Raw genomic sequence first — 16,789 nt, forward strand, 5'->3', positions numbered from 1 at the left:
TAGCACTCAAATATCTCCAGGTCTTGCTGCTGCTGCGAAGTCGCTTCAGACGTGTCCTACTCTGTGCGAGTCAGTACCATCTTCCCTCCCCCCCCCCCCCCCCATCCACCGAGTACCCAGAGCTGCTTTCTCTCCGCCCCGTCTAGCACAAGCCATTATCCTACGTGTGAAATCCGTTCCCCTTCCCTCCCTTCAAGCAAGTTGAGCCCTGCTTCAAGCCCTCCGCCTTCCAACGCGCCTCAACCTCACTTCTCCCCGCAAGGAGCCTCCGTCAGCATCCTCTTCAAACACCATCTGACCCTCCGCCCTGCTTTGATTATTGCCTCTGGCTGGAGGATGGCATCCAAGGCTAATTTAACAAAATGCCCTATGCCCTGCTCCTTCCTGCCTGTCTCTCCACCAACCTTCCCAGCCCAGTTTAGGTGCCCTGATCCTGTTATGGAGTCCAAACTCGCTCTGCTCACCACACGACAGGCCAAGAGAGGAGGTGTTGAGGCAAGAAAAACAGCTTTATTCAGAAAGCAGCTGACAGAGACGATGGCAGGCTAGCGCTTCAAAATAACCGTCATGGATGCCAGGTTTTTTTCCAGGTCAGAGAGAAAGAAGCAACGAGGAGCTAAAATCAAAAAACAGGCTAGAGAGGGAGAGGTGGCGGGGAAGTGAAGCGAAAGGGTCCTCAGTCTTGCAAAACATCTCCAAGGGAATGGTCAGCCTTTGGATGGGGTGTGTTAATCTCTATTCACAGGTGGGCAGGGACAAACTGTCTCGCCAAGAGCTGAACAAAGGCACTTTCCTGTCAAGCAGAGGGGCAGGGTCCTCCAGGGAGGCCATTAAGTATGATTATAATAATACAGCAATGAAAATCAAGTCAAAGAAAGTTTTGAACATGGAGTCAGAATCGGCTTCCTCCCTGCAACATTCCTTGAAGAAGGAAATGGCAACCCACTCCAGTACTCTTGCCTGGAAAATCCCATGGATGGAGGAGCTTGGTAGGCTACAGTCCATGGGGTCGTGAAGAGTCAGACAAGAGACTTAGCAGCAGTAGCAGCAGCTACAACAGCTGCAACATTCCCACCCTGAGATGATGGTCTCTTCTGCCCCAGCACTATTGTGTGGCCAGGATATAAAGTTCAGTCTGAGACACACCCTTGTTAAGATTCTAGATTCTGTCTCAGAAATCAGGCCTGTCATACATTTGCAGACAATCTCTATCTCCTCTCTGTCTGGCAAAACACTAGCTTTGGTGGTGACCAGCTTCCCCCCCTCCACCTCTCCTGCAGTGCTTACAGCCTGAGATGGGCAAACACACTCTCTGCTCAGGGTGGTGAGCTAACCATAGGGATTGCGTGTCACCACCCTAGTAGTCCTGGCACTGCACTGATAACCTGTGTTAGATGACTTGACAGTCCAGGCCTCCATTACACTTTGCTGGCTTTCCAAACTTCTAGTTGCAGAGCATTAAACCACAGTACATTGGCAGTCTTCATTCTGGAGCAGGAACACCCAGTGTTCCTTTGGGCCCCAATCTGCAGCACACTTTGAGTTTCCTTTCCAGAGTTATCAAATGTCAATTGTGCGAAAGAGTGGGAATTTCACAAATATTTCTCCGCGAAGCTGTTTGCCTCCTGGCCTGGTCACTAATACCACCTTGTGGTTATAGCCAGTAGCAGCCCTCTGCCTTTCAACTCTCCTTTTCTTCCTGGGAAGACTGGAGAAGGTATAAACAAAAAGAGAAGGGGGCAGGGCACGATCCTTAAAAGATAACACAGCCTTGAAAAAAACTGGATACAACAAAAACTAGTTAGAACTGACTAGGCCCAAAATGGTGGAAGATTCAACTTCCCTAGACCTTGAGCCTCATTATACTCTCATTGTAATGCACTGCTGCTGCTGCTAAGTCGCTTCAGTCGTGTCCAACTCTATGCGACCCCATAGACGGCAGCCCACCAGGTTCCCCCGTCCCTGGGATTCTCCAGGCAAGAACACTGGAGTGGGTTGCCATTTCCTTCTCCAATGCATGAAAGTGAAAAGGGAAAGTGAAGTCGCTCAGTCGTGTCCGACTCTTCGCGACCCCATGGACTGCATGCAGCCCAACAGGCTCCTCCATCCATGGGGTTTTCCAGGCAAGAGTACTGGAGTGGGGTGCCATCGCCTTCTCACTAGCATGCTAAATTGTTAGGGGAAGCACACTGATTGAAACCTTCCACCCTGGCCAGGCACCATAGTAACCATTTGCATACGTTGTTTTACAACAGGAGGTCCTAGTAAGGAACATGGAACTAATAAGCCTCCACCAACCAGAAGAGTTTGGGAAAGGTCAAAAGGAGACACCACAGGTCCGACCACCTCCCAAAATCCTTCTCTCTAGCATCCATCTTGGCTGAACAAGGAGTGCACCAGCAGGAAGGACTCTGAGTCAGAATGATTGGCTAAAGACAACCCAGAAACTAATCCCATCACCATAAAACCTGAGACTGCAAGCCACATGGCAGAGTAGTTCTCCTGGGTTTCCTTACCCAACTGCTCTCCACCCGGGTGCCCTTTCCCAATAAAATCTCTTGCTTTGTCAGCACGTGTGTCTCCTTGGACAATTCATTTCCGAGTGTTAGACAAGAGCCCAGTTCGCGCCCTGGAAGAGGTCCCCCTTCCTGCAACAAATGACACAAACACAGGCATCAAGTTCCAAGGCCAAAAAGCGGGCAGTGGCCCAAATCATGGCAATCCCCACCCCTTCTCCAAAGTGATTAGAATATTCCTTCTACTCTTTAGCCTATGGAAATACCCAGCCCATAAAAACTAACCACCCCACATCTCAGGGATACTTTGCCTCCTAAGACAGACTACCTATGGAATTGTAACCAACCAGGCCCCTGTGGGGCATTCTGGAACAGACCTTCCCCCAGAATCCTCTGCTTTAGCTCCTCTCTGAAGTACTGAGATAATAGTACCTGATGCACATTTCCTGAGTAGTTTTACAGATGTGAAAGCCCCCACTAAATGGAAGATATTTAACTATTTGATGGCCAAGGACACATAGCCCCCAGGTCTCCTAGAGCCTAAGGATTATGTTAACTCCAGTGACACCACCCTGTTACCTCACAATCAACCAATTAGAGAATTGTGCACAAGCTGATCACACACCCTACAATCCCACTCCCTCACCTGACCTTTAAAAATGCTTTGCTGAAACCTTTTGAGAAATGGGGCTGGGGGTGGGGAGGGGTTCAGGGGCATGAGCCACCCATCTGCTCTCATGGCCCTGCAGTAAGTCTTTCTCTGCTCCAAACTCCAACATTTAGGTATTGTTTGGCCTAATTGTGCATCAGGCACATGAACACAAGTTCAGTAACAGAATGTGTCCCTCTCTCAGTAAAACTGCTTTCACTTTACTATGCTTGCTCTTAAATTCTTTCCTGCACGAAGCCAAGGACCTTCACTTGGTGGCCCATCCCAAGACCTAGGACAAGACCATCCTCTTGTGCCCCATTTTCCTGCAACATATTTATGAAAGAAGAGGAAGAAAGTGGTCTTGTTGTAGCCACGCGTTCCAGGAAATAAACTCATCCAGGACAATGCAGATAGTGGAGTGCAGTTTATTACACCCAAAGCAGTCTCTTCTTAGTCAAGGACCCCGACCAGTTTTTGTGAAAACCTTATATACCCTAAGTGTACGTGCCCAAACCCATCTCCCCAAATTTCCTGAAACTAGCCTGAACAAAGGAAAAGAAAGATACAATCAAAGTTAACCCATGATTCATATGCCTTCAGCCTAAGTAGTTAACAGTGGACAATTATCAATAGGCCTGTGGTCATACCCCAATAAGCATAATAGAATTTATGATTCTATTCGGTTACACAGATAATTAGGGTATTCTTTCAGGCTACAGAGAGTCTAGGTACAAACCCTGGGGCTCTTCCATCCGGGGGTCTGGTTTTCCAGTTGGTATGTCATTTCCATAGATACTGGGCATACAGCTCAAAGTCCAGAGTCCGGCCCAAGATGGAGTCCTGCTTTCAAGATGGAGCCTATTCTGTTTCCTCCTTCATTCTCTACCTCCCCACTTTTCCTTTGATATAAAAAAACCCCACTTAGTTCTCAGGGAAGAGCCCTCTTGCCTGCCCACTGGTACCCTTCACAAGCATCCTATATTAATAAATCTACTTCTTACCTTTGTCTCTTGCTGAATTCCTTCTGTGCTGAGATATAAAGAACCTGAGCTTCATTAAGTCCTAAGATGAGGTATGCAGTTTCACAACCCTCCTGTCTTACTACACATATATTCATTCCCCCAAAGTCCTGGCACTCTCTCTCGCCCCCCACCCATCCCACCATTCTTTGTATGAAATAGAAATACATCTAGTCCTCAGCTGCTCTAAAAGAAGGTGGCCCCCAATGGAATAAATCCTTTCACAATGTATATTGTTTGTATACTTATATCCAATCATGTTGTACACTAAATATCTTACAATTTTGTCAATTATACCTCAGTAAAACTGATGAGGGGCGGGGGCAGAATCCAAGCAGGTATGGCTCATAGAGGTGATGATAGTCATAAAGATCTAATCCTTGAGGTGGTCCAGGGACTCAGTCCCCTCCATCCAATCCAAGACAGATGTTACCACCCCTATATCCAGCTTCTAGCAAGTTGGGAAGTAGGATTACCTCTTCTTTTGCAAAGTACAACCTTAAATTTACCATCTTCACTTTTTCACATCTCTTTGGCCAGAACTTGATCCTGTGGCTCTATCTACCTGTAAGCTAATAAAATCAGGCTAATATAATCATAGCTTCCCATAGTTACCATTCCCTCCCTCCCTCCCTCTCTCTTTCTTGTGGTGAGAACACAGATCTACCCAATCTAGCAAATTTGAAGTATACAGTACAGTATTGTTAATTGCAATCACAGTGATCAACATTAGATTTCATTTGAACTTATAAATAAATACATTTCCATCTTGTCTCTGTTAAAGCAACCAAATCAATATCCTAACAAATCAAAACTCTTTACAAAATAACTCCTGCATCTTTTAAGGTCATCTCAGAAATCCAGGCCCACTATCCACATAGCTTTTCTATTTTGGAGTAGTTACAACTTCTCACACTCGCCCAAACACTGAATCCCTGAGAGCTTCTCAAGAGCAAGAAAGATATTAATATCTTTTATTTCCAGGGAACCTTTGATGTATATAGTACAGTTTGGGCAACCAAGCAGATCCCTGGCAGATAGCTATTGACTGGCTGAGTGCCAAGAATGGACGGAACGCAGGGAAAGAGGGACAGGCAAAAAATGTGTGTTTATGTATGATCTCTCAGGCCAATATAAATAATTTATATTGTATTTATACTCTATTAGATTAGCCAAGTACCTAAAAAAAGAAAATAATACAAAGCAATACAACAAAACAAAAGCAACTCAATGACTCTTTCCTTGAGATGAACATTTTAATCTGATGATAGCATTTAATACTGTACATGGAGCACCCACAGCTCCAAGAGTTTCCCTCCAAATGAAAAGCAAGTTCTCAGAAATAACCAGGTTTGCAATAGCCTGGTCCTTGCCTGCGGGAAGGAAGGAAACTAGCATGGGACGAGCACTGTGGTCTGCTTCCAAGTCACTCGTAGATCCAGTTCTGAGCACAGCTCTTGTAATTCACCAGTTCCTCAGGGCGAAACCACAAGGCAATCTCCTTCTCTGCACTCTCCACGGAATCACTGCCATGGATAATGTTCCTGGATGGGGAAAGAGATGGCCAAAACCAGGATTAAACTGCCCAGAAGCTCCCTTCATTCCCATTGCCAGAAAGCCTATAGCCACAGAGCAGGATAAAAAACAAAGCTCCATGTACATTATTCCTTGTCAAAAGAAGAAACCTATAGTTGCCATCAAAGTAAGGATAAAGAATTCCCTCCACACATCCAGCCCTCTGATGTTCAGCCTATCTGAACACTAATGCAGGCAGTGGGAGCCTTCAGGAAGGTTCTACCCTCACAGCAGAGCGCAACCACTTTGACGATGATGACCAAAGGCAGAGGGCCTACAAAGCCAAGCTAAGAAAAGCCAAATTAAGAAAGAGGGAAACAATAAACTCTGATTATAAATGGATCTGTATATGGCATCATGTCTACCCTCAGCTGCAGAAAACCACATTCTTACTGCACCTAACTTGGATTTTAGAAAACAGTAAAATGCAACAACCCCTACCTGCCAACTTGGATGCAAAAGTCCCCACGGATGGTCCCAGGCTTGGAGTCCGCAGGGTTAGTCTCCCCAAGCATCACTCGACCTGTCTTCACAACATTCAGTCCCTCCCAGACCTCCAAGGACAAAAGAAGATATGGTTAAGGAAAAAAATCAATCTCAGCAGAAAATCTGAAAACTATTAACTCAAAAAGAAAATAAAAGGCTCTCATAAAATGGCATTCATTCATTGAACAAGTATTTATGGGGCATCTAAGTGTTCCAGCACTGGGAAAATTGGTCTTCCTGCACTCCTCTTGCTTTTCTACTATCTGTCTTGACACAGCAGCCAGAGTGGCCTTTTTAAAACACCAAGTGTAAAAAACTCCTACAGCCTCCCAGCAGTCACGAAGTACAGGGCCAAGACAGCCCCACATAATCTGGCCTCTGCCTCTGCCACTGAATTAATCTCACCCAACCTTCCCTTTCACCCACCAGGTTTCATCTATTCCTAACGTCCTTCTGTACTTCAAAAAGTTCCCCACCCTAGGTTCTTTGCACATGCTATTTTCTTGGTTGGGAATGCTCTTCACTGTAAATCTGTGTGTAGCCGGCTCCTTCTCATGCAGATCTCAGTTTGAAAATCATGTTTCTTGACCACTCAATCTAATGTGGTCACTTCCTATTACGTCATCTTATTTCATTTCTGTGCATCATTAATCATTAGCTGATATGCATGATTTTTGGTTTCTATATTATCTGCCCATCCTCCCTTTTCAGAATATGTAGGCAAGGAAAGCTATGAAAACAGTTACCTATTTTTGTCTCATTCATGATTATATCCCCAGCGTCTAAAAAAAAGCCTGGCACAAAGATGACAACCAATACATACTCAGAGAAGAATTACTACAATAAGACACAGTCTCTCTACCCTCCAGGAGCTTACAGTCAGGCATATCTCTCCTGATGTCTCCCAGATATGAGTCTTCAGCTCACCAAGCAAATGTATTTTGCCTTTGGTGAGTCCGAAAACTCATACCCTAATTGTCCAATGCCCCAGGCTCAGCATCCTTGCATCAATGAAGACCTGCCATTAGGAGCAGGAATCACAACATTCACTCTTTGCTCCCAACTGAGCCATTTGTATCAACATCCCAAACATGTACACTCACCATGGCAACCACGGGCCCTGAGTGCATGTATTTCACCAGGCCAGCAAAGAATGGACGGTCCTTCAGGTCAATATAGTGCTCCTTGAGAAGGTCTTCAGAAGCCTAGCCCATGAGATAGAGAAAGAAATTTCATCCCCAAACTATTTAAGAACCAGCAATTTAGTTATTTTCCACTCACCCATCCGGCCATTTAAAACGTGAGCTCTCAGCTCACTTGTTCTATTACAATCTAATTCCCTCAACTTACCAAAAGGAAGGAGAGACAGGGACTCTAAGTGCTTCAGCTTTGTACCAGCTTTCCCCTATTGCCCTTGACTGATCAGTATAAAATTACAGAACATTAGAACTGAATCCAGCCATGGCATTTTAGACAGGAAAACTAACAATACAATGAATTTCCATTCCCAAACATCCTCAACTAAAATCTTAGAGGGAGGTGGTCTCAGCATTGGATGAAAAGCAAATTGAACCAGGCCATTTCTCATCATATTTAAAAAATACCAAAGGCCCAGTGCAGTGACCATGCAATTTCCACAGGTATTGCAAACCACCCAAAAGCGCATGCCATCTAACAATAAGTCATTTTACTAAAGAATAAATCTTTCACGTTGCAAGGCTGGTATCTGGGAACAAATCAGACTAGTTATAGAGAGCAAACCATCTGCTTAGCAATGCCAACTCGACTCACCTGTGTTTCCTCTTTGCTACCACTTACATGCTCCTCAAGGGTCTAATGAGATCCCTTAGTTTTCCCAGTTCTGTAGTACTGCTTCGTACAGAATGCTGCACACTTCAGCGATACACAAACGTGGGGATTTGCTGCCAAAAAGCACATCCTGAACATGCTATCGTTCAGCCCCGTTCGTCGTCTCTTGCCAAAGTGAACTTACACAGCCACATCATCTCCCCGTTAGTATTCATCCTGACCCATCCCTTCAATCCATATGGGAGACTTGCAGTGATTGTCTCCTGATGACCTTCCCTTACCAACATTCTTTTAATTCTATTCATTGGTGCTGGCTTTTTTTGTGTGTGGTGGGCGGGGAGGGGTGGGGGGGTGGGGGGGACGGGGGGGGGCAGGTGGGAGGGAACTCAAGTTTTCCTTCACATCAGATTTAAATAACCCTGTAGGCTCATGGCAGTTTTCCCCCCTCCCATTCTTCACCAAGTCCAAGCCCTTGATAGGAAACAGTGTAAAGGACAAAATGCATGCGCTTATGGGTCAGAGAGCCCTGAGTTAAAATCCTAGCTACATCACCGGCTGGGTAACCACACATTACTTAAACTCTCCAAGCCTCAGTTAGCTTTCTTATCGTTAACAACCACGGGAATAGAAATAAATACTTCTCTGGGCTGTCATGAGAGCTAGTGAGAAAACACACGTGCCCAACACATGGTAAATATCTGATCAATACTACTTTGATTTCACTGTACCTTCAAAACCCAATTCAATATACAAACTCTCTGGAAAGCACTGCTAGTCCAATACCTGGTTCTAACCATTCTATCATGCTATCCCCTCAGCATTAACATCAGTCTGCTCCCTTTTATTTTAACACACTCTTTCTAAAACATCACATAGGAACTATAGTGCAAATCAAACTAAATTTAAAATGCACCAGACGGGGAATTCCCTGGCAGCCCAGTGGCTAGAATTCAATGCTTTTACTGCCAGGGCTGAGGTTCGTTCCCTGGTCACAGAACTAAGATCCCACAGACCATGCAGCACAGCTAAAAAATGAAATGCACTGGAAAAGTCCGAAGTTGACTCTTTTTCTCTGATTCATTCACTAAAGTTGACTCTTAATAGGGAAAAAAAAGATGATTCCCTAATGTATTTGCTTTGAGAATTTAAGTTCTTATTTCCCAGGTCTGTTTGAAGAAGGGTTCTTGGCCAATCAGTTCTTTGGAGTTTTTGAAATATTGCTTTGCAGGTATCTTGCAAGGGTGTCTGCTCTCTGTTGTTTCAGGTGGGCCTCCCCAAGGGCACAGCCACAACTTTCCCCTATATGCCCGGATAGCGCCTAATACATGCTAGACGCTAGGCAGGTGGTAAACAATGATAAAAAGACTTCCTTGCTGAAAAACAATTTGCCTCAAATGGTGGGGGTGGGGGCAAAGGTGAGGCTTGGGGAGTCTCTAAAATGATCTGCTCAGGAAGCTCAAGATCAGCAGCTCAAACAGGCCCAGGGCTTTGAGTCAGAAATCACTGTGCTACAGTAATATGTGGAACTCTGCACTGCCAAGAGAAAAGGGAGGCTACTTCTGAAAGTCCTGAATAACTCGCGTGGTTCCAGGACTCAGTGGAGAGGCCACCGTTTCAGGACATTTATTCACCCTAAATGGAGAAGTCTAAAATGATGTGAAGGGAGACAGAGGCTGACCGACGGTGTTCCCCTATTTCTATGAAGTAATAGCAACAGCAAGAATGAAGTCCACTTACCCGCATGAATTTCATGGCAACAAGACGGAATCCCTTTTGCTCAAAACGCTTGATTATTTCTCCCATGAGGCCTCGCTGGACTCCATCGGGCTTGATGGCAATGAAGGTGCGCTCGCTGTTGGCCATGGTCCTGGGGATAGGCAGGTGGAGGGATGAAGCAACCAACACTGAATATCCTGCCTACATCATTATCCTTCTCAAGCAGATTATCCCATAAAGCTGCTTTAAATCTGTGACATCAATTCTAGGACTCTCTAATTCCACCTCAGTCCCCCATCTATGAATTAATATCCCAGAGTGGGGAAGGGTCAAAAAGCCAGGGTTATGTGCTATTTTATTTAATAAGCTTCTGTTAAGTCATATCAAGAGGATGTGACTGCCAGTTCACCCTCAATCTGGACCCAGGCGATCAGAGGCTCCTCACTCCCTCCCCGGTCCTTGGAATATACACTCTGTACACTGTTCCCATAGCAGGAGCCATTCAAGGATGCAGCTTTGAGACAGGTAAGGTGTTATTGAAACTATCTACACAGAACATGTGACTGAACCCAGTTAAGGCCTCTATATAACCTTTAAGATTCTGGTGGGTGGGTGCAATGCAGTCAGCCAAGGTAAGCCTCATGTGTATGTTCCCTGTCTTATTAAAACTGCCACCTTCCAACCTAGAGTGGTCTGCCTCTTTGGACTCTCCTTGCCCTCTATGTACAGGGCCAATTTGTGAACTAACAACTGGTGAGCCAGCCAAGAGACTGAAGAAATGGGCCTTGAGAAAGAAGCATCCCTAGAGGAGCTCCAAGCTGAACATCTACCTCTATGTGGGGAAGGTGGCCTGTATGTCTGATGCCTGTGGACCACTACAGGAGAACAGGGATGCCCCGAAAACTCTGGCTACTTTAACATGTTTGTTAGAGAAACTACACAGGCAACAAAGATGAGAAATGAGTGGCCACCACAGTGGGCAAGCCACTGGCCACAGACGCACTAGAGGCTGAAGCCTGAGTTAGCTGGAAGAGCTGAAGTTAGAGAAGAACATGCAGGTATCCACTGCTCTGCCAGCTGAGAGACAAGGTATAAGTTGGAGACCTTAGCTTTTACGTAGCAAAGCTAGGAGAGCACAAGCTGCTGCAGATTAATGTCCAAGTGCTGTGACAAAGCCTGATTAGGACACTGAGAGACAGAATCCTTGGGAAAGTGAGAAGCACTAAGGGGAGGATGTTGTGGTGACTGACAATGAAACAGATGAAGCCCTCGACGCTGTCCAGCCCCTAATACAAAGAAAAATTTTCATCAGTAATTACTCTAGGCTTATGGTAATAGAGAAATACACCCCAAAACTTCTAAGAGAAAACTTCCATTCTTTCTCTGTCTCTTGAAATTGTAAATCTTACCATGTGTTTGAAATGTAAATATCACAGGAGATAATTAAAACATTGCCCACAGATTGAAGAAAAAGGGTGGGGAGGGGTGTGAAAACAGCTTGCTATAGGACCGCCCTCCCACAAAATCTAGTCTTCAGCGTCCATCAAAGGCAAGTACAAAAAAAACTGTTTTGGCCATGCTGCGAGGCTTGAGTGATCTTAGTTCTCCAACCAGAGATTGAACTCATGGCCCCTTCAGTGGAAGCATGGAGTCCTAATCACTGCACCACCAGGAAATTCCCAAATTTTTAAAGTCTTCTCTACAAATATTAGTAAAAGGCTTTAGCCATGTAAGTGGATACCTGATTCATGGCTAAAGTTTTGGAGAGACAGCTATGGATTCTTTGTTTGTGTCTATCCGTATTTCATATGTCTATGGATGTATGTTATAAATATAGGTGATATTTTTCTATCTCCAGAGTTGTCAAAATCAATTTGTAAAAAAGCTCTATTTAGTTGGCCTAAAGAAAAATAAGCTTTGATATCAATAGTGTACTTATGAAAGCTAAACAACTGTCTTTCATGTGCTCAAAGGACAAAGTTTTCCTGGACTACTGGTCTGTTCCTTACGGGACTGTGAGAGGCTTTTATTACCTTTTGAGTAACCTGCCTAGAAAAAGATTCTGTGTTTTACCAAAATTTCTTGTGCTTCATGTTATCTTTCTCAGGTCTTTGATTCACAAAATATTTTTTTGTATTTGCCTTTGATGAAAGCTGAGGACTAGATTTTGTGGGAGGGCGGTCCTATAGCAGACTGTTTTCACACCCCTCCCCACCCTCTTTCTTCAATCTGTGGGCAACGCTTTAGTTATCTCCTGTGATATTTACATTTCAAACACATGGTAAGTTTACAATTTCAAGAGAGAAAGAACGAAAGTTTTCTCTTAGGAGTTTTGGGGGTGTATTCCTCTATGAGTCTTCTCTATTAAAAGGGCTAAGTTTGGGGTTTTTTTTTTTATCAATTATGTAACTTTCTGTATTTGCCTTTGGAGTCTTTGTAACTTAAGTTAAATAGAAAACTATTAATTCACAGTGACCTAAGATCCTATTTAATCGTGTTTTAAAACCTTTTGGTATTTTTGATAAGCTCTCCAAAAATCTATTCGTAAATAAAGTTTTGTTGACCTAGAACTAACTCTGGGATTTTCCAGAGAACCTCTACTGCTACTACTGCTGCTAAGTCACTTCAGTCGTGTCTGATTCTGTGAGACCCCATAGACGGCAGCCCACCAGGCTCCACCGTCCCTGGGATTCTGCAGGCAAGAACACTGGAGTGGGTTGCCATTTCCTTCTCCAATGCAGGAAAGTGAAAAGGGAAAGTGAAGTCACTCAGTCGTGTCCTACTCTTCTCGACCCCATGGACTACAGCCCACCAGGCCCTCCGTCCATGGGATTTTCCAGGCAAGAGTACTGGAGTGGGGTGCCACTGCCTTCTTCGAGACAACCTCTAGAACAATTCAAAAGATATATTTTCTTTCCTTATAAAAGAGAGATATTAAACTAATTAGCCTATTTAATATATTAAATTATATGGGAAGCATTATCAAATAAGAAGTAATGTTAAACTTTCTTTGGGGTATATTTGTATGAAATTTCTAAAAATCTGCTATGTTTTGGTATAATGTTATCAACTATAACTTTTAAATGTGTATCCAAAAAAATCACATTTCCTTGTCAACTGAATTATAATGAACTCTCATAAGATCTTTAGCTATAGTCATTTAAAAGTTTTTTTTTGTCATTTACAGTCATTGATTTACTCTGATGATTTGCAAAACTGTTCCTGCAAAAGTGTTTCATCTTGGACTTCCCTTGTGGTCCAATGGTGAGGAATCCGCCTGCCAGTGTAGGGCACACAGGTTCGATCCCTGGTCCAGTATTCCACATGCTACAGGCAACTGAGCCTGTACACTACAACTAAGCCTGTGCTTAGATCCCACGAGTCACAACTACTGAGCCCAAGTGCCGCAACCAGCCTGCATACCCTAGAGCCTACAGAAGGCACTGCAACACAAAGCTCAGCACCGCAACTAGAACAGCCTCCGCTCACTGCAGCTAGAGAAAGCCTGCTCACAGAAATGAAGACCTGGTACAGCGAAAAAGAAATTATTTTTTTTTTAATGTGCTTCATCTTCAAGGAGATTTATGGAAAACTTTTTACAAGCATAAGTTACTGATAACTAAGATCAATTTGCCTTCACGTGAGAGGGGCAGTACTGGACATTTCAAGGACTGCCCCACGGCTACCTGCACAACCTCACATGCTTGGGTGATAGCCCAAGACCTGTCCCTGTTTCCTTTCCCCACTCTGATAAAAACAGGTCCATTACATCAATGATTTGATACTGTGAACATGTGACGACTTGCCCCTGCTGTAGGACACTCTGCAGGCTTTGTCGGAACATCCATGAGGGAGAAGGTGGGCAGTACATTCACAGAAAATTCAAGGCCCAGACACCTAGGTAAAGTTTTTGGCAGTCCTTTGGTCAGATAAATTGTCCCAGAAGTTGTCACTGATAAGGTACAAGCTTATCCAAGCCCTAAGAATGTGAAACAGGTGCAAGCCTTTGTAGGAATTTGGAGGTTTTGGAGGACTTTTATTCCCCGCCTGGCACAGTGCCTCCATCCCTTGTATCACCTGGTAAAGACAAGGCATACGTGCGACTGGGGATTACAGCAGCAGTCTTATTAGAGCAGCAGATTATTTTGCCTTTGAGATGGCAAAAAATACTAGTGAAGCAAATTAAAGCTCTGGGCACTTCCCAAGCTGGGCTACCATTTGAGTTAGACGCACCTATTACCCCGGAAGGTCTGAGTTGGGCACTGTGGTAGAGAAGGAGAGTTCCCCTAGGATTTTGGTTCCGGCTCTGGAAGAGGGCAGAAACCCAATACACCCCACAGAACAGCAGCTTCTAGCACTGTACACAATGCTCCTCTGGGCAGAGCTTCTCACAAAGGAACAGCACATCATGGAAAGAACTTCCCTTCCTTTGAAGGGGTTGTTAAGAATAAGTTCCATCTACCCACCTCTGCCATGGCTCAAACCCTCACAATGACTAAATGACCTGTCCATTTGTAGCAGATGAGCACCCTACCACCAGTCCACTGTCTCTAGAAATGTGGGCGCTCCTAGGCCCTATCCCTGGAGGAGGAAATGGCAACCCACTTCAGTATTCTTGCCTGGAGAATCCCATGGACAGAGCCACCATCTTGGTCCCCTCCATTGGCCTGGAGGACATTAAAACATACAGACAGGCCCTTACTCAGTTCATCCAGCAAGTCTTAAATGACAGTGTGCAAAGCCTGTCTTAACCGAACACTAAAATAATCTTCAATGAGAAAAGCTGTCCTCTAAAACAGAATAGCCTTGGACATTATTACTGCCTCATAAGGGGACTTAGTAAATCAATGGTTCAAATTATGGGGCTCTTGATGGAGACAACTGTTATTTATTTTGAGAATCATCTTAATCTGTCTTTTCTCTTGCATGTGCCTTTATATTGTTGCTGTGGCATCTGCCTCCACTGCAGTCAGATAGCTGCCAAACAAGCCACCTCCATGTGGCAGAACCACTTGCTGACTTCTCAGGGCACACTTCTGACCCTGCAGAAGGAGAGGGGGTGAGATTGTAAGGGCTGGTCACAAGGGATGGAGTATTGGAGGAGGTTTTGACCACCAGTTGACACTCCGGCTGATCCCAGCAATTCCAAGCTCCTCACCCCTGCCCCTGTCCTTGGGATTTACACTCTCCCTACTGTCTTCACATTAGGGGCTGTTCCAAGGACAGCAGCCTTGAGAGAGTAAGGGGTTGTTCAGACCATCTGAACTGAACCACGTGACTGTACCTAGTTAAGGCCTCTATATATAATTTTAAAATTCTGGTGGATAAGAACAGAGATCTACTCATCTTGCAACCACCCAAGATAGGCCTCAAACTCTGTTGCTCATTACACCTGCCATATACCAATCTGAGTGCTTGGCCTTTTTTTTGTCTTCCTTTCCTTCTGTGTACAGGAGCCAGTTTTCAAACACAGTATTGTGTACCCAATACTGTGGCAGAACTAAGGCAGCAGATTTTTAAAAAAGACACTATCTTTCTTAACTATCCAGATGAGGGAAACCACAGTGATAATGTAAAGGGCAGTCTGAAATGTGGTTTGACCTACTGCCACAGTCGTGGTTTTAGACCTGGAAGGGGTATTAGAGATTCTTTCATTACAATCTCCTTTTACAAACGAGGAAACAGATTCAGAGCACCAAAATCCAGATCACCTAACCCTATGCAACTTATGCTATGTCATGAGACATAAAGCATATTCTCACTAACCAATAAATGGTGGATTGTGGGAGCACTAAAACCATGAGTAATATCTGACATGGGACATCATGCTGGAAGGAAGTCTAGAGAGAACCGATTCTAGACTTTTCCTTTTACAGAGAAGACTGGGCTCAGAAACTGATCCTTCTCCACAAGACGAGAAAGGAGTCCTCTTATCTTGAAAGACAATCCCTCTGGCTAGCAGGACCACTTTCTGGCTCTCTCTTCCTGTACTTTAGTTACCTCTTATTACAGCACTGTAACAATATATTTGAATTTTCTGTTTATCTGTCTTTCCACTGGCCCGCTGCATCTATACAGGGATGGTTTACTTCTGTGTCTGTCCTGCTACCTAGCCACAGGGCGTAGCACTCAGTAAGAGCAAAGAAAATCTCTTAAATGATAATCACCCTGCACCTCCAAGAAAAAGAGACAAAGCCCCCAAACTGGTGAAGAACTCCTAATGGAAGCTTAAAATAAGCACCGATTCCCCGGGAGAAAATGGGACTAAAGAGCCACACACAGTCCCTATCAGTGTCCCCCGCGTATACCTGCGACACAGCTGTCGTTCATTCTGTCTCTATGTGTAGGTACTCGCTCAGTCGTGTCCCACTCTTTGCGACCCTGTGGATTTAACCCGCCAGGCTCCCGTCCATGGGATTTTCCAGGCAAGAGTAGTAGAGTGAGTCATTTATTGCTGCCCAGAAACAAGACACAACCCCTACAGTCGCGGAAAGGCAGCCACCGACAAAGGTAAGTCCACGTGGCGTGGGACGAGAGCTGACAGGTTTGGACCAGTCGTCAGGCGATTCCCCCCCATCCGATCCCCCGGCCACCTCTCTGACAGAACAAGTCCCACCTCTTCACCTCCTCCTTCCCAGACTCCACTCGTTTCCCTTTCCTCTCAGGAGCCCGACCTCTTCTTACCAACCCTCCTGCTTCCTGGGCTTCAACACCGTCTGCGGCCGCCAGCACCGGAAACGCGCCCCGGCTCCTCCAGTTTCCCGGTACCTACCCGCGCGGAACGCTTCTGCCTAGATCGGTTGCAGGAGGGTCCGTTTTGCTGAACACCGCTCGCCTACGCTTCCTCCTGACAGTCCGGCGTCATTCTAGGGAACAGCAGCTGCTCTTGTTTTTCCCTGCTCTTCCGGCAAGCTACCTTCCGCCATTTTAAAAGCTTTATTTCTTTGGTTAAGATTCTGTGCCTCAACTTTCTTTTTCTCGACCAAATTGGCTCCCGAGAGGTGGCGCTCACGCAA

The 16,789-nt window shown here is 45.0% G+C and overlaps 1 protein-coding gene and 1 long non-coding RNA gene across 6 annotated transcripts; one reads left to right on the forward strand and one right to left on the reverse strand.

Annotated features, from left to right (window-relative positions):
- Positions 1-84: 84 nt before the first annotated feature.
- LOC132343056 (uncharacterized) lies at positions 85-2,572 on the forward strand. Its single transcript, XR_009491722.1, has 2 exons — positions 85-590; positions 2,256-2,572. It is a non-coding gene; the product is annotated as an uncharacterized lncRNA (long non-coding RNA).
- A 2,852-nt stretch (positions 2,573-5,424) lies between these two features.
- Positions 5,425-16,521, reverse strand: NME1 (non-metastatic cells 1, protein (NM23A) expressed in). Of its 5 annotated transcripts, none has more exon segments than NM_205777.2 (5): positions 5,425-5,731; positions 6,204-6,316; positions 7,352-7,453; positions 9,795-9,924; positions 16,458-16,521. In NM_205777.2, coding segments are annotated over 4 exon segments (459 nt in total). In that variant the 5' UTR covers positions 9,921-9,924; positions 16,458-16,521; the 3' UTR covers positions 5,425-5,613.
- Positions 16,522-16,789: the final 268 nt, after the last annotated feature.

Source organism: Bos taurus, chromosome 19, assembly GCF_002263795.3.
Source record: "Bos taurus isolate L1 Dominette 01449 registration number 42190680 breed Hereford chromosome 19, ARS-UCD2.0, whole genome shotgun sequence".
NCBI classification, from domain to species: domain Eukaryota; kingdom Metazoa; phylum Chordata; class Mammalia; order Artiodactyla; family Bovidae; genus Bos; species Bos taurus.

What these genes read in the sequence shown, in the direction of transcription:
- NME1 (XM_024979695.2), bottom strand. Translation starts at nt 9,920, where the DNA reads ATGGCCAACAGCGAGCGCACCTTCATTGCCATCAAGCCCGATGGAGTC. An exon ending in TTGCCATGAAATTCATGCGG is followed by an intron (nt 7,454 to 9,794) that starts GTAAGTGGACTT and finishes CTCATGGGCTAG; the next exon opens with GCTTCTGAAGACCTTCTCAA. An exon ending in TTTTGCATCCAAGTTGGCAG is followed by an intron (nt 5,732 to 6,203) that starts GTAGGGGTTGTT and finishes TTCCCCATCCAG; the next exon opens with GAACATTATCCATGGCAGTG.